General features: G+C 38.0%; 1 protein-coding gene across 3 annotated transcripts; it reads left to right on the plus strand.

Annotated features, from left to right (window-relative positions):
* The first annotated feature begins 1025 nt into the window (after positions 1–1025).
* On the plus strand, positions 1026–25605 carry LOC132265557 (potassium voltage-gated channel subfamily KQT member 1-like). Of its 3 annotated transcripts, none has more exons than XM_059766265.1 (10): positions 1026–1091; positions 6605–7073; positions 7135–7309; positions 19934–20151; positions 21294–21469; positions 21555–21806; positions 22094–22318; positions 23791–23968; positions 24883–25042; positions 25101–25605. In XM_059766265.1, exons 2-10 carry the CDS (start codon positions 6710–6712, stop codon positions 25561–25563), a joined length of 2211 nt encoding a protein of 736 aa, XP_059622248.1. In that variant the 5' UTR covers positions 1026–1091; positions 6605–6709; the 3' UTR covers positions 25564–25605. The 3 variants fall into 3 exon arrangements, with proteins under 3 accessions (XP_059622248.1, XP_059622247.1, XP_059622249.1); XM_059766264.1 differs by lacking the exon at positions 1026–1091 and adding an exon at positions 1586–2001; XM_059766266.1 differs by lacking the exon at positions 1026–1091 and adding an exon at positions 1586–2001 and having other exon boundaries at positions 23806–23968.
* Positions 25606–26826: the final 1221 nt, after the last annotated feature.

A 26826-nucleotide genomic window follows, 5' to 3' on the forward strand; every position in this document is an offset into this window, starting at 1 on the left:
TTAATGAAAAGTGCATTATGGAGAGAGTCGAGGGTTAAAGCAAGAATTTAAATTTTAAATTCTCTTCCTCTATTTCGCACGTTCAATAGATAATTATGAGAGAGTCAATCAAGCCCATTTGAAAGCTGTGCCCATTTAGAAAAGATTTTTCCAACATTCGCTAAAATTTTTTCAATTATCGTTTCATATTTTGTGTTTCTCTCTCATTGCAGCGTTTCTGTAAACTAAGATAAAAGAATTTTAGTGTCTTTAAGAGCTTTCTGAAAGATTTAATACCTTTCATCTATAATTCATCTAAAAATTGTAGTTTTTCTGGAGATTTCATTATCACTGTACATAAGCTATTCCATATTAGCTACCGCCCAAAAGTTCGTCAATTCGGCACCGTATTTATTTACCTATCACAAAGGTAATTGTTGCATTGATTTTGTGGTGCCTCAAACGCTGTAGCGGAGCTAATAAATTTAACGCTATTCCTGCAATTATGGGGCGAGTCAACTTCTATTTACTATTTTTGCGTTCGAGAAAATGTCGAAGACAATTGTGAGAGAGGAAGATACATTGAGAAATATGGGCGCCCTTATTTCTCCTATGACTCTTTATCTTTATGCATCGCTTCCTTGACTTCCTTGACGTGCGCTGTGCTGTAACCCGGGAATGAAAAAAAAACCTGCGGTCGATCCTCTGCATGAGGGTGAAAATTGTCTTGGCTTTTCTTTTGTGTGTGACAAAATTACTTTTCCCGCTCTGCAAATGCGACGAAAGGAAAATCCACGCATTACACTGAAAGAGACGCTTCCACTTCACATGGTTTCATGTAGAAAATTTGAATATTGTGCCACCCGCAAACAAACATATGATCTTTGCATGTGTTCAAACAAGGCACATGTGGAGGTGGAGTTGGAATACTATAAAGATTATTTTGCTCCCTCCATCGTGACCGCATTGTGTTGCTGCCTTTCCTAATGGCATGGCAATTGACGAGGAATCGTACTGCCGCTCTTTAGTTTATATCGAAACTTGGTGTGGAAACGACGCCGATTTTTTCACGCTCCGCATTGTCTGACTTTCCCGCTGTTTCTGCAGACAAGGTGAAGTTCTGCTGGGGTGAAAGTGATTATAAATTTATGCATTTTCCGCCATAGTTTTTTCATTTTCATAAGTTCCCCAATGTCGTGAGAGCGAGCAAGACTCATTCGACATTGTGCTGTTTAGTAATTACTTGTGAGTCGAAGAAATAGTGTCTTTTTAATAGTTTTGCGCTGTATGCGAGCGTCATGGATTATTTCTTCGCGGTTGAATTGACACAGTGCCACATTTAGGAGTGCATTGTGGGTTTAAATTTAAAAGCATCCACAATCGAAATATAAAGAGTCGAAAGTGGTGCGATTGAATATCGCGCAGCAAATCTATAATAATGTAGAACTAATATAGAATTGCAGTGTGCAAGAATTTCAGCTGCGAACCATATGTGAATAGTTGCAAAATTGAATTCATGGTGATGTAGATGAAATTCAATTTCCACAATTCAATATATACGCGACGATTGAATACTGTCCTTCGCCAATTGCCACCGTCACTCCCTTTTCCGCAGGATGGTGAGCCTGTCTTATAAAAAATGCACAGAATTTTGCATTTCTAGCGAACATCCGATAAAGTGGGTGCGTGCAGAGTGAGAGACAAGGCGTGAAATGAAGGGTTAAATTCTAAGTGAATAGTTGCAACCATATGGTGTTTCTGCCTGACAAATTATTTATGATCTCCAAGCAGAGACTCTGCGAATATCAAACACATCCCGCGCCACTCTGAGCCATACATTTGCATGAAATTGTGCCAAAGTGTGTAAGTTCAAAGTGTCCAATTAATACACAGTATTTGAATAAATAGTGAAATACAGAAATATGTATGGAAATTGTGACATATGCGTGTTCTGGGACGCTCTATGCAAGTTCAGATGGTCTAATGCCGACACTCAAGGCTTATCTTGTCCAGTGACAAATGGTAAATACAAAGTCTTATGAAAAATTTATATTATTAAATATAGAATGCAGAGAGAAAGAGAGATAATTTTAGCTGTACTCGCTCATGACATAATGTTGCGTCAACATTAATTACCCAGTAATTCAATCACCTTCTGTGTAGCGAAAGTACTAAAATTACCATGTTTTTAGCAAAGTGCCCCGAAGCTTTTTATTTCCACTCTTTTCACTGTCTTTTAGCATGTTTCCAACTCAGCAGTGGATATTTTGAAATAAACTCTATATTCTCTTGTGGATATCTTTTCCATACAAAGTGCAGCAATTGAACTGCAAGAATATACATAATTTCATTTGGAAAAGCACAGGAATAAATAAAATTGACAAAGTTTCAATATAATGAAATGTAAATGTGGCAAATTCAAAAGAATTCCATCGTTCCATCGCTTGTAAAGTCAAGTAATCTTTTCATTTAAATACATATCTTTTTCTTTTTATAGATTTCTGTTCTAAATTTCCGTATAAAAACCTGATGCCAATGGCGTATAGCATTATGATTTGCACTCGAATTTGCAAAATAAGCTTCTATTTCAGTGCATCAGCTCAATATGGCTCTCGTGTACAATATATTCCATGTTGTTTTGTATTCCCGAGTCTTTGTTAAAATATTGCTTACGTCGAGTTGTAACTTAAAAAGCATTATATAGCATTGAATTATTAAAGCATTCTCTTGAGTAATATGCTTCGCTGGAAAGAATGGTTATACATAGCAGGAAAAGGAGGAAAAGGCATATTCATATTAATAAAATTTTATCATGGCAAATCCTTTTTTCTGCTCTTCAGTTCCTTCGATGTAATTCAACTTCGGCAGATTGAAAAATGGCGCAAATCCTGTGAAGAATAGATGGCTTCCAAAAATGCACTATGTTTTCTTGCAGATAATCCTAATGAAAAATGTCGTCTTTTATGTGAGACAAGATGTAACACTTGATTACAATTTTACGCTGTCCGAGAAGAAATAAATATTTCTCCTTATTATATGTATTTTTATGTGAGGAAAAGTCCACAACAGAAAAACCAAATACTCTGTGCGAAAGTAAATAAATCAAAGACATGTTTCCGCTCTTGTCGTTCCTCTTCATCTTCCTACAGACGTCTTAAAATACAACATTTCTCGTGATGTTGTGGAAAATCTGAAATCTGTTAAGAATCATCAAAATACATTATAGATTTAACATAAAACAACTATCAGAAAGAAAGTTTCTCTCTATTGTTCTTCGCATATCATCGCAAGCGAAAGAAGACATTCGCAATTTACGTATTTGCTGAAATAAACATTTTACTAGCTTGATGACTAGACTGCTAAAAAAAATGTGGGGAAAATATGGCACAGTAACGGGAATTTCCCAGAATTTGTGCAGAGCAAAGAAAGATTCATCAATTTCTTGGGTATTTGAAAACCTTGGCGATTTTACATTCTTTAGTTCGTCGTTTGCAATGTGAATTTATGTGCTAACATATTCGCCAGTTAACTTCATTCCTTTAACTGCGCACTTGCTCATAAATTTTAACTTGAGCCGACAGTCTAACAACACTACTAATGGCATTTGGTTTTGCTGACAATCTCGATCGACACGATAGTATAACTTCAAGAATAACATTTAAAGAAAACATTGTGACTCACTGAACTATAATGCAAAAGTTTTCACCGCGGAACAAGAGATGTGGAATATTTCATATGTTCTCGTGAAGCCACCTTTATTAAAAGTTCTTGCCTGATAATATTGTCTCAGGAGATGGAAGTTCGCTTGACCTGTGCTTTGGAGAAGTGCAACAGAAGTTCAGATGATGGCATTTGACCGAACACGGAAGAACAGTGCTTCACTTCCGGTGCTGTTGAAGTCACGAAATTTAGGTTAACACTTTGCCTTGGCAACAATTAGAGCTCTGCAATTTAGATAGAATGATTATCGTGATATAATTTCGTTGTTGAGCATCGAGAGAGGGAGAGAGAGAGAGAGTTGGCTATTTCCTATATGGCGCTGAAGGTGTGAATGTTCTCTGACCTGCCATCGATTTTCCAATCAGTTTGTTTGGCGGCTAAAAGAAGAGGAAGTCGAAATCTCACCATAAAATTATTTAATCATTAATTGTATTAGCTTGATGGCGGGTAAAACCCATGTTATATGGTTATTGGTGGCAATTTGGACACTGGGGAGATTGCAGTGACGCGAAGCATCTCGAAAAACTAAAATTCACTGATATAGAGACCAATAGTGGGTGTATATGATTGAATTTCACCTACAGTACATGTCTTATCGCCACATCTCGTTCACTTTGCCGCTGTATATTTCACACAGCAACTTATTGGCAAAACTCATCGATCGATTCTGGGAAAATATGAATGTGCCTTTTTTGTATCATCCCCTTTTCGGTGCCCGATGACCTTCTTGTGTGCGGCACTACATACATCTTCTGTGTAGGTGACTATGCCATTCCATCCAACATGCACACACGCAGCGACTCCCCTCCGATTCCCCAACAATGCCCACAAGGCACAGACATCCCCCAATGAGGCGGAATATGATAATTTCGATATTGGGAAATAGCCGAAATAGAGGTGTTTTCCACCTGACAAAGGGTTTTGCATTCCTTTTGCGGCCCACGGAAATGGAAGCTATTCCACGCAGTGTTTGCCTGTTGACAGACAATACATGGCCAGAAATATGGACTACGCTGAGGCACATCGCGTACGCATGATTAATGAATAAGCCCAATGAATATATAGAGGGAAAAATGTTATATAAAGAATCATTAGACCACGTTCATTACTGTGAGTAATCATTTTTTGGGGAATTATCGAATTTGTGTATTCTTGAAAAATACTCGTATTCATTAGGACGGTGGCATTCTATGCGCCTCCTTCCAAACTAATCGATAGTGGTGAACAAAGAGCAGCCAAAGGGGGATTACTTACTGGCTTCGGGTGTTTTATTACACAATATTTCTTCACATTTGAGACCATTCTTATGTAATGCTTAATGGTGATGGAGGTGGCAGAACAGTGACGAATAGTGCGTACCAATAAGACAGAGAAAGACCCTTTCTATGCACAGAAAATGGTTTAACCCTTTAGTTGCTAGCTAAGGAGAAATAAATTCACGAATCCCAGAACATCCAATCAGTGAATGCGTGATGATTTATCTGTAAAGATTCTCAGGATTTTCTGCTAAATGCATCCCCATGAAACACCAGAACATTTCAAATAACTAAGTGGTTGAATGAATCCAATTGGAATGAAAGCTTCAAAGTGAATCACATTTGAAAGATGCCGAAAGAATGTTCATAATACATGAAAATATATCCTATCTGTGTTCGTTTATTTATTAGGACGATCATATCTTCAATCTTGTCGCTAAACAGAGTCTGTTGCTCTGATCTGATAAAATTAAGTGTCATTATTTCGTGTCATTCATAATGCCATTCTTAATGCCCAACTCGATGTCAGGTTAATGCAGAACATTAACGCTTACATACAGTTTCCACGAAAAGTGTCGCGGAAAGGAATTCACTAAAGCGTCGGACTTCCTGACAAAGACTATTTGTGTAAATACATACAATTTTTGTCAACATGTTTCCTAATCTCGAGTGCTTTATCAATGGAATCTGATAGATTATGTCAGATATTCTTATGTTTAGTCGCATTTATTCCATCATATGACAAAAATCTCGCTCTCTTTTTCTCTATTCCTACGCATTTTCACACTAATCCCATTATATCAAAAGTGTTACATCTCAGATTTTGCTATGTACGTACATAACACGTTTCTAGATGGGAGATATGCAAATGTCTGCAAAAAATTGCGCTGAAGGTAAATTGAACATTTTGTCTACGCAAGTCAAAGATGTGAAATATTTTTGTTCTGTATAAATTGATATGAAATATTGTGTGACAAAGCTAACAAGCAACAATTAATTATGGAGAAACTTTATTATTAACGACCATTCATTATTTTGTCCCTTTTGTAAAATATTTTATCGACCAAAATATGAGTTTTCAACAAATATTTGCTCATATGCCCGTAAACTGTTGATCATGGCAGAAATGCAAGAGAAAATCGCTACATTATTTACCATTTGAGGTGAAAATGTGCAAAATCGCTCAAATAATGGATGGGAAATGCTCGAAATAAAACTCAGCAAGTACAAAGTTTCACTTTAGTGATGTGATGAGAAATTCCATACATTTTACAGTTTTTTTTAGGGTTTTCATGTCAAGTGTAAAGCTCTCTGACTAAGAAGTTCCTTGAACCATCGCCGATATATACAGTGATTTCGTGGAAGAGGAAGTCGCAAAATAACTCTGAGTATGGAGAAGAATGTCGAGAATTTTATGAAATATGTGCTTCGGCGGTTGAAAAGGATTTATCGCTCTGTCAGTGGTTGTAATAACATGTTGGACGCCCTTTTTTAGCCTCTCCCGCACTTTCGAATGCCGTCCGAGGGCGAGTGAAGGGAACTTTTCATTAGCATTATACATTGTAGATGGGAAAAAGTCCATTTAACATTTGCTCTGTCACTATGCGAATTGTCGCTAATCCTGGAAATATGATCTATCTTGATTGCAGGCGACATGTTGACACAATTATGGCATTTAAGAAGCGGCCGACGGCTGAAAGTGGAGTAGTGAAAGAGCATTTCTTAATATTTGGCATTTCGACGGCCCAGGTAAAATGGCAAAGAGGAAAATTGGGGTGGAGAAGAAGCCACCGCGAATGAGCTACATTCCCCGGAGTCCCAGTGTGACGCCAACGGAAGTGCTGTGCTTGGACGAGTCGGAAACTCTGCTGACACACGCGGATCACTATCAGAAGCCGACGGGGCCCGGAGGGAATGGCTCCCATGGCAAGTTCCTCTCGCCCACCGTCACAATTGAGGAGGCGCACCAGAGCACGGACAAGAACGGAGGTGCCCGGGCGAAGGCGGATTTAGACGTGCCAGTGGCGTGTGGGGCGAATCTGCGCCAGAAGAGGCTCTCCTCCTCGGCGACGTCGCCCTTCACCGAACTGACCTCTCTGACAAATTTCGCCAACTCAGGTAAATTACTCCTCCTCCCTTTCATTTCGCTGCTAATTATTTATTTACTCTCCTTCCGAAGGCACCGGCTCAATTCAGTTGTCAATGGATCGCGGTCCACACGACTGGGGCGAGACAACAAGGAGCTACGTGAAGGCGCAGAGGAGACACGCCGGAAGAACAACATTCAGAGGGCAGGTGTACAACTTCCTGGAACGCCCTTCAGGGTGGAAATGCATTATTTATCACATCTCCGTGTAAGTGATTGATTTTTCGCAAAAGCCAGTCAAACTAGAAATTACATTTCCCTTTTGGTCTTTGCAGTGAATCAATTTTGAACAGATTTTATTTAGAGAATTTTTACACGCAATGATTGGATGTGATTGCCTGTTTGACATCATTTTAAACGCCTGAAAGCCATTTATTGAGCCGTAACAAAATTGCAAAAATTTCAATTTCCTTCCTCGTGCATTCATTTTCACAGTGCAACTCAATCTGATACAAGATTATTCGGAGAAGCCAGAATTCAAGAAAGTAAATATCATTAGAGAGGGTTTAAGAAAGACGAATGCATTTTGAGGAGCTAAACCGCTGTGCGCTATAGGAAATTCAATATTCCCTAAAAGAAAATGAAGTTCACACTTCTGTTTGATCAATTCAATAAGAATATAGAGAGCTTTTCCGAGCGAAAATTTAGAGAGTTCATTTGATATGAATCCTTGATTAAACTATAGCTAAGGTAATCCGTTGAAAAGCGAGTGGAAGGTAAACGGATAAATTCACAATGCACTCGAGATGCGAACTTTCATTCTGAGTAAAATGTGGGAAAATGCATTCAATATTCTTTCTCTCGCATTATGTAATCTCATTTCTCCATATCCACGATGCAAATGGCTCAAAGCTCTGAGTGTTGTTGATTCCCTTTCATCTCTCGATACTGGCACTTTCGTATTATACAGGGCAAGAAAGATGCAAGCCAAACATATACACTCCACTCTATATGTCAGATATCTGCAATATGGAAAGGGATATGAGAGATTTTGCACTATCGAATGAAAGAAAATGTACATTACACAAATAATATTCATACATTTATTATGCATTCAAAGTGTGTCTAACAAAACGCAATTATATCCAAAATTCTTTGTATATAAACTGAGCAATTTTTTACGCTACAGAAGTTTAATTAACACAATTATTGTAATATTCATTTTGTGGACTGTTGGTTTTGACATTCAACAAACAATGCAACACTATTTTCTTTGATCATTTCGTTCAAACCAACACTTCTGGGAAATTTTTAATCAAAGCATTGAAATACGGCACCATATCAACAGGCGTTCAAACTTGCGTTCAAAAATAGAATTAATGATGTTGAATTTGGATCCTGACAACCTGAAAAATTCGTTAGGACGGGGTGACGTAAAATGTATACTATTATTATTAATTCCAATGCAATGAGTTATACAATTTCAAAGGGAAAATATTCCAATTTGACTGGTTTTTATTTTACCATTTACATATTTGCTGATGAAACACACCCAATTGACAATGCTCGATTATACTGCGACGCTGATTTCGCTCACGAAATCGTAAAGACTAGTCAAAGCTACTAAATATCACAATCAACCAATTTAGAGTTGAATGACAGAGCCACGACTAGTTCTTTTAACTCCTTTCATGCTGTGTCAAAAGATAGTCGCGGCGAAAGTGCCACGACAAAGGCATTAGTGACGCTACAGTTTGCCATGAAATTGATTTATTTAATTATCCTATCATAAAAAAAACCAACTTCTACTTTGTTTTTGACACTAGTTCATTTTACGGAAAAATTAGGAGAAATAATGTTGTACAAAGTTAAAAAAAAAATACAACTCCAATTGGGACTCTGTTTAATACATTATTTGAGAAGTTATATTGAGAATTTGTTGAAATAACAACGCTTATTTTTCTCAGTGCACAATGCAGAATAACAATGTTTTCCGTTAATTAATTAACTCTAAACTCATTTTGAAATCCACACATTATTACGACTCAAATGGAATTATTCTGGAATCATCAATATGATTTTGATCTCATCCCACAATGTCTCGATGAAATTAATTTTCTTTGTCATTGACAACCCAATCATTTCCCCAAGCACGATTTTCCCCTTTTCGCGCGCATGTTCACAAGTGACTGTGACAGGACTCAAATCAAACACCTTTTGCCCCTTTTATAGTCAGTGTAGCTTCAATTTTTCAACAGTTGGTTGTTGGCAGTCGCTCGTTGAGCATCATAGCTAGTGTTCTGACGAAGGGAAATTGCGTATTGCGTTAGTCACGTAAAGCGCTGTATTTCCATTAGTTTGTCTGTGAGGAGAGAAGAGCCTTTGAGGGGTTGTAAGAATGAAATGTTTTCCTTTGCTGGGTGTTTAATTTGTCCATTGCATGTGTTGGTCTTGGCATGTGATTTAATAATGATGTGAACAGGGACTAAAGGAGTTGCGAAATAAATGTTATCGATCGGAAGTTGAAAAAGTGAAAGTGTTATGTGAGCGGGGAAATGAAAAATTATGTGTGTAATAATTTTAAAAATTGCGTAACACGCACCAAAATTGTCTGAGAATGACGAAAGGAAAATTCTAATTGGTCTGAATGTAGTAGCTTCATTTGATGTCTTTGATGTTAAATTTAAGAAGTTTCAATGTGTAGTCTTCCTGTAAGAATGCAATTTTGAACCCATGAAATCTCATAGAAATCCTGAGTTAACTGACTGTGAAGAAACCTTTTCTTGTGTGAAATATGAAAAGAAATGTCAGGAATATCGTCAGTATATTATTGGTAAAAGAAATAATACGAAACATGCGAAAAACATATCAAAAAAGAAAACAAATTAAGAAACCATCAAATCTTCTTCCACCTTTTCCATACCATAAAAGGGGGGAATATTTTATTCAATTAAACATGTCGGGAAAACTCTGATGAAATTCACAAGTTTGATTTCAGCAAAAATATAACAAGAAAAGGATCCTTTCTAGGGACAATTTTCATATTCTTTTTTTCTTGTCATATACGATATAGCACACATTCCAATAGGGGAAGAAAGGGTAGTTTATATGCTATATTGTTAGTTGATGATTTTATACAAAACGCAGTATAAAAAATTACTTTTGTGTCGAACTTCAATTTGTCTATATAAATAATATTAATAGAAAGTTGAAATATTGCTTGTAAACTGTTCCGCACTTCCCTAATGTCAATTTGTGGTACAATACACAAATTTTCATACACCCGAGGGGCGAATAGCTCATGCACTATTGGTTCCGACAATTGATATTCGAACAAGTTCCCCAGAAGGGAATCCAGAAGTAAATTTAATCAGCAACATATTTTCTCAGAACCGCAATTCAATGGAGGAGCAATTCTATGCTCAGCAACGTCTAAATTATATATAACTACTAGTAAATTGCTTGTGATTTTCTCGAAACAATTCTTGACATTGTCTTGAAAAAGTCTTTAAAATTACTGATTTTCATGCTAAATTACCTCCACTTACCCCAATTCTTTTTCGCCATACTCTGCTTCCCCCAAATCTGTTCTATTTGCAAAGTGATTCGCCCCTTAAGACTTTACTGCCTCACTCTATATATGAGTGAAGTATTCTGAGTGTGAATCGATATTTGAATTCATACGAAAAAGCCCAAGGGAGCAAGAGAGAGACCGAAAAAAAAGAAATTGGTGAGAAATAGAACATAAAAATTATTTCTTTTCATACTGACATCATTTCTCTACACTCCTGATGACGATGAAAAATGAATGAAAAACAATTTCCAAAGGCAAAATCGCAGAGAGAAATGATATTCAAAAATATATGGGAAGTCTCATTTCTCTCCCGTTTTCTTTTGCATGCAATGTAATTGCTGTAAATGCCACGAAATGAAAACTTTATGGATCATTTGTAATATGTTATACGGTGTTTTTCTTTTTCCCAAGCAAGATAGATGGTTGGCCCATATAGAATAATATATACAGGTACGATAGAGGGATCGAGGAGCGTCTGCACAGGTTTGAGCCAGTCAATTATACATTTTTACATTTTACATTTTTACCTTGCAAGTTTCTTCATTTTGTGACATTTATATGAGGAACACATTTTCCGCAGCGCTGAAAATCGCGATACACGCTAATCCAATCAGAGAAGGAAAAATACTACAATATGAAAAGTTCCATCTGCTCAATTTTACTTGGTTCTTTGATTTTGCAACCGAAATGACATTCCACTTATTCATTTTCCCAAAGGAATTCACAGAGCAATTCGTATGGAATTAATGAGCACATCAAAGTGACAATGCGTATTAAAACGTACGGAAAAGTTGTCTGTTGAGGAACTATTTCCAACATTCCACTCATTTTATTATCTGGCATTAGAAGCGTAAACCTTTTCATCCCAGAGAACGATTGTCTATAGCCAAACTTTTTCTATATCTCGCAAATATGATTTAATTAGCACGCATTCTATGAATTTTGAGCGCTCCACATGTTAATGCATTGTAGTCAATTGTGGAAAACGATGTATTCATGAAGGGAATCAAAAGAAAGTTTGCAAATTATAAATGAAGTTAAGCTAGGGAGACGAGCTTTTGTCTCTGATCACCGAAAATTCCTAATGTTTCCCATATACACGCGGGTTGTGGAAAATACATTGAAATTTTCGCAAATTTTTGAAACATCTCACAAAATGATGCGCTATTTATAACAATGCTTTACATTTCATCATAACTTTCCACAGTAATTTTCACAACAAATGAAAAATATCGACTTAGCAATTTCCATTGAATTTAATCGCCCTGATTTCACTCAATTAACACTACAGAGTAATATTCAGCGCGTGTAAAGAATAGCAAAAGTTTTAACTTTGTGCATTTAGAACATTCTGTTTGACCATAAAGTTTCACTGACAAATTTTCAGGGAAATAATTCGCAAAACTATTGTCATACGATGAACATGGAAAATCCATTCATTTTTAACTTTATACCATCACGCATAAGACAAAGAACGCCGTCCATAAAAGAAAATGGTTTGTAGTGGGCAAACCAACAGCGTTGGTCTCTTGATATCATATTGATTTTCGGCTTCGGAAATTTTCGTGCCTAATTATTCAAAAAAATTTGAATCAGAAGACTGTTTCAGTGCTGCCTTGGAATAGTGGAACCCCGTGCAGAGATCTTGATTTCATCCTCGCGGTGTATTATTGACCAATTGTTCCCTTGGTGAAATTAAATCAAGGACACTTTTATTCATTATTATTGTCTGTGAAGTATGTGCTTTTGTATGGCATTAACTCACATGCGGAGCAATTCTATATTTTTCAGTGCCATAACGCAATTTTGTAATCCATCCAATCGTAATGTTGGTGGCAGTAGATCAAGATATGTCACACAAACCCCCCAATTTGAAGGGTGGCCGTAAGTTGCAATCGACTAATGTTGTTGCCTCACAAAATTCACCTCTTAAAATGTTTATTAATTCCAAGAACAGCTCGTGCTCCTGAAACCCACATTGAATTTAAGTATTCAATCGTCTGTCGACATAATTTTTCGATATGCTGTATATATAATGTGTGTATAAATGTATAAAGCGCGAGTTAAGATCAACGATAGAGTTCCACCTGAATGTTCTCCCCTTCACATACTCATCGTTCGTTTAATTTATCCTTTTTATTATATCATTGCATGGGCACATATGTCATTGTCATTTTTTGCAATAGTCCTGATATGTTCAGAGGGGGATTCAAGTAAAAAATGTTTATCGGAGAGTGTCCAAGGTTTTACATTATGAAAGGACAGTTTGCGAGATAAAACCTCGAGACAGAAGCTTCTACAAATTGGTGGTCATGTTTTTAAACTATACATCAAGTCTTTAGTCATCTTTTTACAATATGAAAAAAAAGCACTGTACAAAATTCACAACATTAATGATATTTTGAGATCAAAAAGTATATGCATTAAAGACAAATGAGTTCATGAACATACACACCAATTCGATGCAGCACCAAATATACAGAAATACTTTATCGCCGATTTGCACGCAATAAATCTATTCACATTTAATTTTGGAAAATAGAAATTTCACATTGTTCAGAAATGTAGTTCAATTTGGATGCGAAAATTATTTTCCCGAGGCGGTGCAATTGATTTTCCTCATGTATTTCTGCATTCGTCTGGAATGGTTCATTTTTGAGTCGTTATTTCTGGTTTATTCCCATGTGAAGGAGGAAAAAAAATCAATTCCTGCAATGTTGACTTATGTGGAGGCGCTTGGGTGTACATATGTAATGTATGCTGTTGTACATTTTCCCCCTTAATTATTTCATTCTTCTTGCGACATTGGCAATGACGGGGGAAGTTCTGTGTATATATGTCGCATATTTGTCCTTGATTTGCTTTTTATTTTAAAAGGGAAATTTCAAATCCATTATTGAGGGTATGATTCATTATTTAGTCTCACCATGTAATGTGATACATGACGCACAGACACCATAAAGCCGAAATACAATCATCAAAGACGAAGCGAGGAAGCAAACCGTGAATACCTAAATTTATTACCATTTCATCTCACTGAGGTATCGAAAGTTTATTGCCTCCAATGAAGTGTAACATTTCCTTATATATAGCATTTTAACATTTGCAAGGAGCTTCAACCCCAAATGCGAAGATCTTCGCATGACGAACATCGCTTTTGCGCCATACTTTCATTAATTATTTACAAATTCATTCCCAATTTCCTCCTCAGCTGACTTTCCATTTTCACATTCAGTCTCGAATATGCCATTTCGACTGTCTATTTGTGACCCCAATAAAGTCAACCCCACAAATAACTTAAAAGCCGCACAGTATTCATGGTCTTTACTTTGAAAGTTATTGATTAGTTCGTGCGATATAGTTTTGGGTACTATTAAAATATCTAAGCTTAATTGAGTTCTCTCCAAAGCGACCAAGGAGTGTCTCCATGTCATCGAAAGTTTACTTTTTCCACTTACTTCTTCACCCAGAAACTCAATACACCGTCCGATTCCTTTCATTCATTACACCATCATGTGACTTGCCACGAAAGCCACACGCCATTCAATCCCATGTATTCGCTTCCGTACGAATTGACGCTATATCAGAGTGTCGAATCAATTTTAAAAGCGGAAAAATTAATTACAGAATTACAGAACATCTACAATTCCAAAACGTGGAATTTTGTAATTACACAAGCTTTTATATACCTGCCAGATTATTCGCATTAACTGTTGGGGAATTTTCAAATTGCTTCTACACAAAAAGCATCCGTATCAACTTTCTCGGCTGAAAAAGCCACGATCGCTCCCACATTTCATATCTAGGCACATCAACAGCTTAAGTACACGCTTGCCATCCCTCAAACATGCTCTCTATTCGAAGGGAAAAAAGCCACACGAGCGCTTCATGTGTATTTGCTGAGGCTTCTCAGTGGAAGTATAATGGTTATAATTTACATTCTTGTCTGCGGTGATTTTGGTATATGAGTGTGTGCTTACTGGAGGGAATTGGATGGAATCCACGTTAATTTTATGATTGGGAATTTAGGGCAAATTGAAGTATTACTTTAAGATTGCCCATTGAAGAAATCAGTTTGTTTGCCGTCGGATGGCTTTCAGAAAAATTGAGTGGCTTTTGTAGTTGGCATTGGAAAAATTGATACAATTGGGGCGAATTCAAACAGATTCATTCGTTATTAGATACGTATGTTATATGGAAGACATGATGAATTAGACAAATTAAGAGCTGGGATTGAATTTGACTTTTTGCAATCTGTAGAAAATATTAAATCTATAAGTATTGTAAGTATCATTCTTACTGGACTTTGTCAATTATCGATGACTGTTTACTCGTTGAAAAACTCTTAATTAATGACCAACGCTTTGAAATCAGTGCCAAAGGCGCTATAATTGCAGATAATACTGAAATACCGAAATTGAAATATTTTTTAATATCCCAAACAGTATCGAGTTTGCAAACTTGACTCAATATTTGAACAGCTTACAGTGGAATATTAATTAAATTTTTTTAATGCAATTTCTCTTTGAGACCGAAGTTACAATGGTTTGAAATATTTTTGTGTTGACAAATACATTTTTGTTCTATTTGATGATATGTCTGGACTTCAATTCCCAGGTTTCAGAGTCAAATAAAATACTCAAACATGTCGTATTTTCAAACATTGAATGGTGTTTGAAGGGAGACTGTTGTTTGTGTTGTATACCAAAAGGGGATAAAAGACACAAGAAAAATATCGCCGACAGCAGAGTAAAAAAAAAGTCAAATACTCTATATTAATTAAATCTCAGTCTCTGGTTTTATCACTTTTAAAATTCTGCAACACTAGTGAGAATGAGAAATACATCAAACACAGTACAACAAGTGACTGACTATGAGTTAGTTTGAAAGCTTACGAGCTTTGCAAAGCACTCATCTTCACTCCAACAATGTATCTCAACGGCATTAATGAGAAGTTCATTGTAAATACATTCCCCAAACAATCCCAAATTTATAATCAGTAACGAGCCCAGATTTACCCCAGGGAAATGAATAGTGGAATTGAACAATAGAGGCGAAGCAACAAGAGGAAAGAGCTGAGCTTACAAGCTTCTAAAAATTATACTTCATGGATTTTTGATATGTTTTTCACTTCATGCCACGAAAAGTGGGTGAGAAGACATCTTAAACTAACAGCGTCTTTGAGACATCAATCCGATTTGCCCTTCACTATGAAAGAAGATTTCAGCCATGTTGAATGGAAGTGGCACAACTCAGATGAAATTTCACAAAAGCATTTTCATATCTCTTCAATTTAGAGAAGAAGAAACGGACGTTGGAGGATTTTCCCGTATGAAATATTCACGTTCTTTCCGCACTTATGCGCAGAGATACACTCTTCTCGAATTAACGTTTTTCTCAACCTTGGAGGTAAATTAAAGAGGATTACGTATTAATTTGCAGTAGGAAAATATTCGGGCACTCTTTTTTCACGCTCTCTGGCTTGGGAAAGTTCACGAGCGTAAATAGTGCTTTGGTGGAGAATGGCGAGTTTGGGAGTTTTGCATTTCAAGTTAATTTTGTGCAAATCTTGAGCGAAAGGTGACACAAAGCAAAACAGAAATGAATATTTCATCATGCAATCACCATTCCTGTTTCTCTCTCGATTAACTTTGATATATATTCTTTGAATGTTTGCCTTGGCAGGACAGCGTGTGGTGAAGATGGTAAACTTTTGGCGTTGCTGCACAAAGGGATTTACGTAATGAAAGGCAAATCTTGCAGCAGAAGGCTTTAGCCTGAATATATTTACTGTATGTAGGAAAAAATTCTGGTTCTCACACATCACTTGATTGACTTTCTAATCATTTCAATTTAATTACAAACTCTAAGTCGCCGCAATGTATTTCCAGGGTTTAAAGATTATCTTTCTACTCAGAGCAATTTCACATTCATGACTTCACACAAGAAGATTCGTTGTAGAAATTTAATTAAAACAGAATTGCAATGTAGCACTTACAATTTGTGTGCAATATAATCACATTACAAGTATCTGTAGGATTTGAAGCGTAAAATATCTAATTTATCTTGGGACTGAGGCTTTGCAAACAAGCTGATGACGTCAAGAAAGCATCGCAGGATGTTTTTAAAAGAATAAGATAATGTGGCCTCAGGCTCTTCCTCCTTGAATAATTCCTTCTCAAATCAGACAAGTTTTGACCTAAGTTTAATTTTATGCATGAAAGTGAACGAAAGGAGGTGTAAAATTTGACTTGGAGTGTCTTTGACGAGAAAACGAGATCCTGAGCACCGGAGTTCAGTGTAGTGACAGGAGTGAATTTAATTAAAGCGGATTGAGTGCTCCAAAGACAGCACAGCTCGAATTTAGCCAGCAGACGAGAATGCTCAAGCAAGAGAGGAGCCTGGAAACGTCGGACGTCTCACGGAACAGCGTTTTTACTATAAGTGGAATGCCGAGGCAGTACTGATCCACGCCTACGGATCTTTCGCATTCCTTCATTATCACCGACATGAATCGCAGTGAGCAGGAGACTCTCTTTCGCCAGGCGCACGACATTCGCCTGCAACAGGAGGAGCGGGCGCGTCGGCAGCAGCGACCAAGGCACTATTCGCACGGCAACATCCGCCACCTGAGCGCCTCGGCGGTCGAGGGTCGCTCCGGGAGTGCCCAGGTGCGCGACGATTTGATGCTGTCCGTGCTGAAGAGTCCCATCGTCAGGGAGCGCCGCCACTCGCCCGCCAAGGCGCCCGTCATTTCCACCACGCGCTGCGCCTACGCCGCCCTCCAAGGCTCCGAGGACGAACTCGTGGCGGATACGGAGATGCAGGACAACAACCCAGGACCCACCTTTCACTTCTTGAAGCGCTTCCGTCCCAACGCCTCTCCACGCCATGAGGCACGCTCTCGACACGCGTCCACGTCCAGAAGCAGAAGTCGACAGCGATCGCAGGCACCCCCCGATGACCTCATCGAGCCCGCGCCTCTGGAGAACGGTAATCACTCAATCGGCCTTGGGATTCCTTGCTTTTCTCCCTGATAAAGTGTCTCTTGAACTTGGAGACACATGATTAATCCATTTAACACCCCTTTTTGATTAGCGCGTCGTTATTGATTTATTTCATTACATCTGCAAAAGCTTGTAGGGCAAACACACATTCAAGACGATTTTTGTCGAGTTCAAAAATCAATTCAGATTCACATTGTACAATATAAATTTTAAACATGAATTTAATTCTGACCACATCTCAGTAAGAATAGAAAGTAAATATGTTATCGAAACTCTGGCATTTGTAGTAACTCAGTTCCATAGACTTTTTGCAGGGACGGCACTATAAAGCAAGAGATTTAAAGGGTATTTCATACTCAGTTTTTGGGCGAGCTTTTGCTCATATTTCTTAGAAAATATCCTCCCCATATTCGAAACTTTATAAGGGTGTATTATCCCTTTAGCCCGTATAAATTACAACCCTCATCATGTGAAAGGGGAATTCTCACTTCCGACAATAATTCCATCATGTGTAAAATCATTCCATTTCACACTAATCGATTAAAGTTTCATTTCATAATACCTTCGCAATTTATGGAATATAGCCACGAATTCTGCACAAACTCTGAACCGCGAAGAATGAAATGCCTTGAGTGGGAATCAGAATAAAGTTTTATTGCCATTGTGCAGATGACTGTTGTGAAAGTCAAGAAGTATTTAATTTTGCTTCACAAACTTCCATCTCGAATTCTCGTTCCACTGGAAAATTCTCCTTTCCTCGTCTGACGTCATTGGTTGTGGATTTTTTTTGTCCGACGAAAATACGCAACATTTTACGACATAAAGGTTGTTACTAGTGTCAATTCAAATAGAAATTTGTATCAAGGACCAAATGTTGTTGAATATGTTGAGCTCTGTCAAATTTATAGAGTCCAATTATTCCCAAAAATACTGCATGGATTCCAAAATCACTCACAAATGGAAATTGTCTTGTCATTTGAAATCACAATAAACGATTGTGGAATATTTGATGAATCGCTGATTGATTTTAATACATCAGACAGAGAAAAATACATGTCTTATTGAGTAATCAACCGCAGACTATCGGAAACATCCATCAATCATTTTTTGCCTTCTGTGCATGTTGAAGATGGAAGAGGGTAGAAAAATTCAAATCTCTCAACCGTGTTTTTTCAGCGCAAATATGCACAATTTTTGAGCAAACATTGCGAAGAAACTTTGCAACTTGTTGTAAAAGTTGCTGAAGAATGTGTACTTGTCAAAGGGAGACGCTTTGTTCCCATGCAAATTCATACCATCACGTAAAGTGATGCGGACTTTAAGACTCTCTTCTTCATATTTACAACAACTATATATATTTGCTTACAACAGGAATTCAAATAGCGCAGAACATGCTTCACCCTTTGCACAAACTGAATGGCGCACAACTTCTTTGAGTCGGAGAAGTTTCAATTGATTTTCTTATGCTGAACATTTAAGATTCTGCCATTTCAGGCATTGTGCTGCAAAACTGAGATTTCAAACACTAATTGAATAGACTTTCAGAAAATTGGCACATGTTGCGCTGAAAGCATTGTTTAATACTAGGTCATGATAGGGAATCAGAGCACGTAAGTTTCTTAGATGAGGAATTTCAAGATTGGGTACATTGCTGGGTCGTGTATTTGGAAATTGTGAAATGATGATGTGTTTTCAAACTCTTACCGTCTTGCTATTGAATTAATGTTTGCCTCAGCGAACTTATGAGCCAGCACATAATGTTCCGGTCCCCTTTGCGCGTCCCTGTAAAATGTCAGCAAGAGAAGCGCAGTAAATTGAAATGAGTTCAAGAGACAGTGTAACAGGGAGCGAAAGGACTCAGAAATTGATATTTGCTGAGGTAATTGCTACTTAATGTTCCATTCAATAAATTCTGCAGATGAAATTGCGCCCGATGGCGAGCAGGAGGCTGTCAATGAGAATGCACCGGATTCAGGTGTTCAAGATCCCTACTATCCCATCGCTCTTCCGATCGATCAAGCATACAAAGCGAAATACGCATTTCATAGACGCCATGGAAAGACTTTCCAGGAGCGTCTTTATGTGTTCCTCGAGCATCCCTCCGGATGGTGGTGCTTGATTTACCACTGTATTGTGTAAGTCTCTGTCGTGCGATACGCATTCCATTTACTCAATATTACATTAGTAAACAGATATTGATTGCCCAAAATAATTTGTGTGGTGTCTTCATCAGCAAATACAAACTATAACCGCCGAATTATACATTGCCTACATGTCAATAATTCATGTGACATTACTATTCTCCTCGCAGGTTTATGCTCGTGCTCGTATGCCTAATTTTTAGTGTTTTGTCGACAATCGAGGAGTACACGGATTTCACAAACGAAACGCTCTTCTGGATGGAAATATGGCTGGTGGTGTTCTTCGGCTTGGAGTACATCGTTCGGCTCTGGTCTGCAGGATGTCGATCAAAATACATGGGCTTTTGGGGACGACTGCGCTTCATACGGAAACCCATTTGCATTATAGGTAAATTAGTTAAGAACAGCACATTTGAATCATGTGAAATGCTCCGCTCTAATAGCAGCAAATGTAAACGTTATATATATACCAAAATTGCCATTAATTTAATACTTTAATTCCTTGCCTTGTCCATCATAATTATTCCATTTGGCTTGAGAGATTCAAAATGGTATTAATGTATTATTTGCTAAATGTTATTTCCATTTGAAAATACGATTGGTGTTTTAAAAGTCTTAATGGAAGCGGAAGCATTATTTCATGAAATCAATTGAATTTAAAATGCTTTTCATAATTAGTGAATTCAAGGAAACTTTTACGATTATAACATATTTCCTGTGAGTTTGCAAAAGTTTTTACAAAGCTTTGTGGCTCTCAAAGCATCAGAAATCAATAACATGATGCAATAATTTCTATACACACAACTCTAATATTGTATTCTTTATCATTGCATCGTCCTATTACGATGCAATTGAATTTCATACGTGAATGTGACGTTTAAAAGCTCTTCAATAGGAATGAACGGAAGCCACAAGCATGATGGAATAATGAGATTTGTGCAATAAATTGGCAATTTATAAATTACAGTCATGCTTCCGATGTGAAATGAGAAGGATAAGTCGCGAGGAAAATGCCAATATCCGCTTTGAACTTATTGCGGGAGATACGTAAGTTGCGCTTCGAGATGAGAAAAAAAACTGTTGAATCACCATCATTCAATATTGGATGGTTGAAAAATTAAATCAAAATTCCATTCTCTCTGCCAAGAACAATTCCATGTGATGGAATTGATGTTGTATTAATGTTTATGCCATTCGCTGGTGCTCCATTGTTTGCTCATGCAATACAAGTTCTCTGGGCATCGCATAGATTGATTTGAAAAATATAAGTTCTTTTTGTATATACCACTGTGTGTCCTAGCGTGGATGAATTTCGAATGAGGTTTAATTATTGATTTTTCTCCACATGACAAATAAACTTTCCCCGTGAATCTTGATTAATGTGTAATTTCCTCGCCACTAGAGGGAGAACTGTCCCACTCTCCCGCCAATTGGACACGCTATTTGAATTACTACTGTCGCACACAAAAGCCCCTCAATTAGATTTTATTCGCAATGTGCACGGATAACGACCATGCCCTCCATATCCAGATTTGATCGTCGTGGTGGCGTCCATGGTGGTGCTGTCCGTGGGATCAAATGGTCAGGTGTTCGCGACGAGTGCCATTCGCGGAATCCGCTTCCTGCAGATCCTACGAATGTTACACGTCGACCGACAGGGCGGAACGTGGCGACTCCTCGGCTCTGTTGTCTACATTCACCGACAGGTATGAACTTGTGGAGCCTCAATTTAAAATTCCGTATTGATTTTCCAACCTGACAATGGACTTCTCCTCACACCAAACCTTTCAGGAATTGATTACAACGCTGTACATTGGATTCCTGGGTCTCATCTTCAGCTCGTACTTCGTGTACTTGGCGGAGAAGGACGTCGTGGGCCCAGATGGCAAGAAGCACTTCGCCAGCTACGCAGACGCCCTTTGGTGGGGTGTAATTACCGTCACAACAATAGGATATGGCGATGCCGTGCCCCAAACGTGGATGGGAAAAATTGTGGCGTCGTGCTTCAGTGTCTTTGCCATATCATTCTTTGCACTCCCAGCCGTAAGTTTTCTCAATACATAGCAGGAGGATTTTCCACCGCAGTGGAATGCGAATGGATCCCACGGCATGTCAATTGAACTGTTGAACAATGTTTAAATCGCCAAAAGTCCCCCTTTTGTGTGGCTTTTGCACAGTTTCAACTCAAACTTTGCAGGTCGACAAGCACACTCTGTAGACGGAGTGAGATTATATGTTTTTGCAAAGCCCGAGGGTGGAGTGTAATAACAAAAGGCGAAGAGAGCGTAATGAAGTGAAACCTTATTGACGTATTATGTTACATTTTTCAGGGTATTCTTGGTTCTGGCTTCGCCCTAAAAGTGCAACAGAAGCAGCGTCAGAAGCATTTCAATCGTCAAATTCCCGCCGCTGCAATGCTCATACAATGCTTATGGCGCTGCTATGCTGCCGACAAGAAATTCCACAGCGTGGCTACATGGGATATTCATGTGCAGAACAAAGATGACGCCCATCCGCCGTCGGGATCCACGGTACTTCCAACACAATTGGGGAAGGTAAGTGCGCCATGTTTTGTACACCAACTAACGTTAATTAAAATTAACTAAGCTTCTTGTACACTAAATTACGTTCGCTTCTTTCTCTTTTTTCTCTTCTCACTCTCTTTTTTTTTAAATCACCTTTAGCAGCTTTTTCCTTTATTTCTCTCGTACTTTCTCTCGCCATTTCTCGTCACCTTAGAATTCATGCCATTCACACCATGCTATGCTAATGGAGTGAAATAATCACGATACTAAGCAATAATAATTGGCATCAACATGTAATTAGTCTAATATATGAAATTCAAACCCAAGAGTCAATAGACTTTGCTCACATCATCGCTAAACTAGTCGATATGAATAAACTTGGAATAATTTCATCACTTAGACCTCAAATACTCCTGTTCAATCTCATATTTAATTATTCATTTAATATGCACACTAGAAAGTCATGCCATATTGAAGAGCTTCTCCTTGAGCTTCTTCTCTTTGCCACCTTCGTCACAATGTCATGCTCAGAAGATGGTATTCTTGTATATTACTTTTTCCCTTGGCAATCACGTGAAATACTGGCAGAAATAGGAAATCGATCTGCTAAATTTTTCAAATGCCCCACAAACCAATTAGTGGCAAATCCACAATTTACACGTGAACAGAACTAATCCATTAATTGCAATCAAAAGTGGCGTGTTGATATGTGGACAGAGTAAATAGTTCCACTGGTAAATGCAATAGACACACTCCGGGGTATTTGCAATCTAAGGGTGTTGAGAAGGACATTTGAATTAACAAATAGAACGTGTTTTGTATATTTAATGGTGATGACCAAGGAATTTGCAACGTTTTCTCCATTCTTGGCTAAGAATTGCTCACCTTGCTCTAAATTCTCCGGTTTTTCCAATGCTCTTCAATAATTCTTCTTCTATCCCAAAATATCCTGTGAATTTAAATAATCAATTTGCCAATATGAACTAAAATATCCCCACAATATTTGTCAAATCATTCAATCCAAAGGTGAATTAGTCAGTTCTCTGGGGTCCCAACAGCACATCCTTACTACAATGTTGTCCTAAAAATTATTAATTACCACGAAAACCTCGATGGTGGTTAGAAAAAGAATACTTCATAAAACAAAGGTTTTGGTTGAAATCTGTCTCTTCATCAAATGGCAAATTATTTCCGGGGTACGTAATAAGGATGATTTGATCACCAAACTGTTGCTTGTTAAATGGATACGAGCTCTCTCGTAATCGTTCAATTGGTCCAATTGCTGTTCATATTGTCGTGCATTGGAAATAGGTTATAACACACAATGTTTTCGGCTTCTCTACACGCGTATTGATTATGGCCAACATGATAAAATATTTCGACTCACCATTTGTCATAAATCATCGCATTTCATGGTTTAAATTTGACTAATTTCGCCTCGCTACCCCTTATGTTTGTAACGCTCGATGTTCAATGTTGTTCTATTGAAACATTCGGGTCAGACCCTAATGGTGCAGGTGGCGAAACGCGGAGCGAGTGTTCTCAAGCGTCGCAAGAGTCGCAATCGCATGGAGCAGTCCTCGGCGGCGTGTAACACCCCAACGGCGGCTGGCGAGCACCCGACGCCGCGCAGCGAGTCCACGGACGGCGATGGAGGCTTCTACAACGACGAGCGCGTTGGTGAGTCAATAAATTTCCTCTAATATCTCTTATAAATAACAGAGCATCACGGCGCATAATTCTCTCTTTGCAAGTGTGCGTAATTATTAATATTTCCCTTTAAAAAAGAAATCAGCCAAAAACACAAGCATTTTTGGGGGATCCCATCATTTGTTTTATGTCTTGTTGTTGTATATCATTTCACGAGAAATAATTGCAACCACGGAGGTACAAGAAAATAAAGTGGCAAACGAAAATCCGTGTATATTTACTGCTCCATGTTGGCACGTAACATTTACGATGTTCCGTCTGCAATACGGTCGAGGGTGTGTTGATGGTTCTTTTTATTTTGTTCTTCCTCTCCATGTACATAACCACGTGAAATCAGTTTATGTCCAAGAGCTGGTGGAATATTTATATGTTTTGTCACGACATCCAATACACACATCGACCATGTGTGGATTGCACTTTGGGTGGAAACATCCCACTTAATTCGGGCCACAATCAATGGGAATGTTCACCGCGCATTTCCAGGCCATCTCAAAGGCGAAACCCCACAATGTTTACCTTTGCTAATCTACTTACTGATCCTTTGAGAACTCCTAGAGCATTTCAAAGTAAACATTAATTGATTGTGCGGCAAAGGTGAAGAAGCAGACTCAATGCAAAGATCAATTTACGGCAATTAAATTGACTCTAATTTAGGGCCTTTCTGAGAAATAGTATATTTATATAGCAGAATTACATATTAGACTTCATATTAAATGTCAACGGATTTCCCTTGTAATTTTCCAATTTCAAGCAGTAGAAAAGGGGTGTTTAATCCAGGGTCACCTTGGTCACAAAACATATTCAAAGTATTGCAGTGAAAAAGTGACCTAGCAACTTCCTGCATCAAATTAAACTATCTCTAAAGTATTTTGCATTTTTACCAGGCACGCCAAATCGACATAGACGCGAAAGGGAAACTGGCAGAGGAATTTTCACCAGTCAAGCGAGCTCAGTCACGGAAGCGGCTAGCGACGATGTGGAGCAGTTGGAGCCAATGGATCAGGACCAGGAAGGAGACGATGATGAGCCGGCTCCAGTGAGAGAGTAAGTGCCACGAAAGCTCTCACGCCTCTGCAGTTTCTCATGCGGGAAATCCTTTCAGATTGACGGAAACTCATAAGAATGCAATTCGTGCTATTCGGAAAATTAAGTACTTCGTGGCGAGGCGCAAGTTCCAGCAGGCACGGAAGCCCTATGACGTTCGCGACGTGATTGAGCAGTATTCGCAGGGCCACTTGAACATGATGGTGAGGATCAAGGAGTTGCAGCGACGCCTCGACCAGACGCTGGGCAAGCCGGGAAGCTACTTGGTGGGCAGCGAAAGGGGCGCGATGAAGCCCATGACGGTGGGTGCGCGGCTATACAGCGTGGAGCAGAAGATGGGCGGGATGGAGAAGCATTTGACTGATGTGGTCACTAGTATTGGAACGATTCAACAACAGCTGAACAGTGTCACTTTCCTCCTCACCACGTATTTCAATCATCAAGGGCCACTTGAGCCGTCCAACAGCACACTCATGGCATCGTCATCGGCTCAATTCAAGTACATAGAAGACGACATGTAAGCTAGAGTGTTTATTTTTTCAAATTTTAATTAATTTGAATGCTATGTTATAAGAATTTTTTTTTATTTCAAAAAGAAAATTTTGTTTGGTATTTGATATCTCATATTAAGCTTCCAAATTTTTCTTGATACAAAATTTGCATTTCTTACAAATTTTCCGAATGTTTTACAATATCAAAAGCACTCATAAATGAAATTTACGAACTTTTCTGTTTAACCCTTAATCTTTAAGTTGAACTAATTAGTTTGAACGTGACCGGCTGCTGTGGCTCAGTGGTCAAACGCGTTTGACCCTCGATGCTACACAAAAAGTCGTGTTGTGTTCGAATCACGGACGTTAGAACCACTTATGGTTGGTCAGGTCAGTAAACTGACAATATGCCATCTTACGTACTTACTTATGTGGTTTTAACGTCTCGGTTGAGGAACATAGCCCTTCTCCATTGGAGGAGATATTCGAGACAAGTTTTTTGTTTTAAGGTAGCAGATTGCCAGTTTGCCGACCAACCATATGTGGTTCTAACGTCCACTTTCATATATAGAAAAAGAGTGAAAAACAATTCCAGTGAAGCGTATGTTTCAGCTGGAATATTCAATAGCAACCGCTTGGGCTGCTCTGATTTGCCACTCAATGGCTTTTATTGCACTCTGGCTGTGTTCGGATATTTACAATCGGTGGAATTCGAACACACGACAAACTGCCAGCGAAAAAAACAATAAAAAAATTTGTCTCGAATTTCTCCTCTAATGGAGAAGATAATGTTCTTAAACTGGACGTTTAAGCCACATAAGTAAATAATTCATTCTTATACATTTCAATACTTTATCTATTACTTGCGAAATAGAAGCCTGATTTGCATTATTTACTGACGACAAATATTACTAAAAACGAAAAAATTGACAATGAATATGTTCACACACTTAACGAATTTAATATATATTTTTATCGATTTAAATTATGTTTTATGATAAATTTATTTTAGATGAAATGAACAAGAAACCGACGTAAAGAATTGCTTGTTCTCTTTTCTTGAAAGTAATAGATATAATCGATGTAATAGATTTCGCAGACATGCAAAATATGATTTATGGTTTAATAAAATTGTATTCAAAGATAAAAAAAAATATCCTGGGATAACCATTGTGAATTTATTAAATTAAATTGAATTAGGTCAAAATTGAATGGATTCCGAAAAATTTCCATTTAATTACACGTGTTTAAAACCCGAAAAAATCTTGGGACAAAATTTTCGTCTACACTATG

The sequence above is a fragment of the Phlebotomus argentipes genome, unplaced genomic scaffold (genome assembly GCF_947086385.1).
Source record: "Phlebotomus argentipes unplaced genomic scaffold, Phlebotomus argentipes genome assembly contig_5, whole genome shotgun sequence".
Classification (NCBI taxonomy): Eukaryota; Metazoa; Arthropoda; class Insecta; order Diptera; family Psychodidae; genus Phlebotomus; species Phlebotomus argentipes.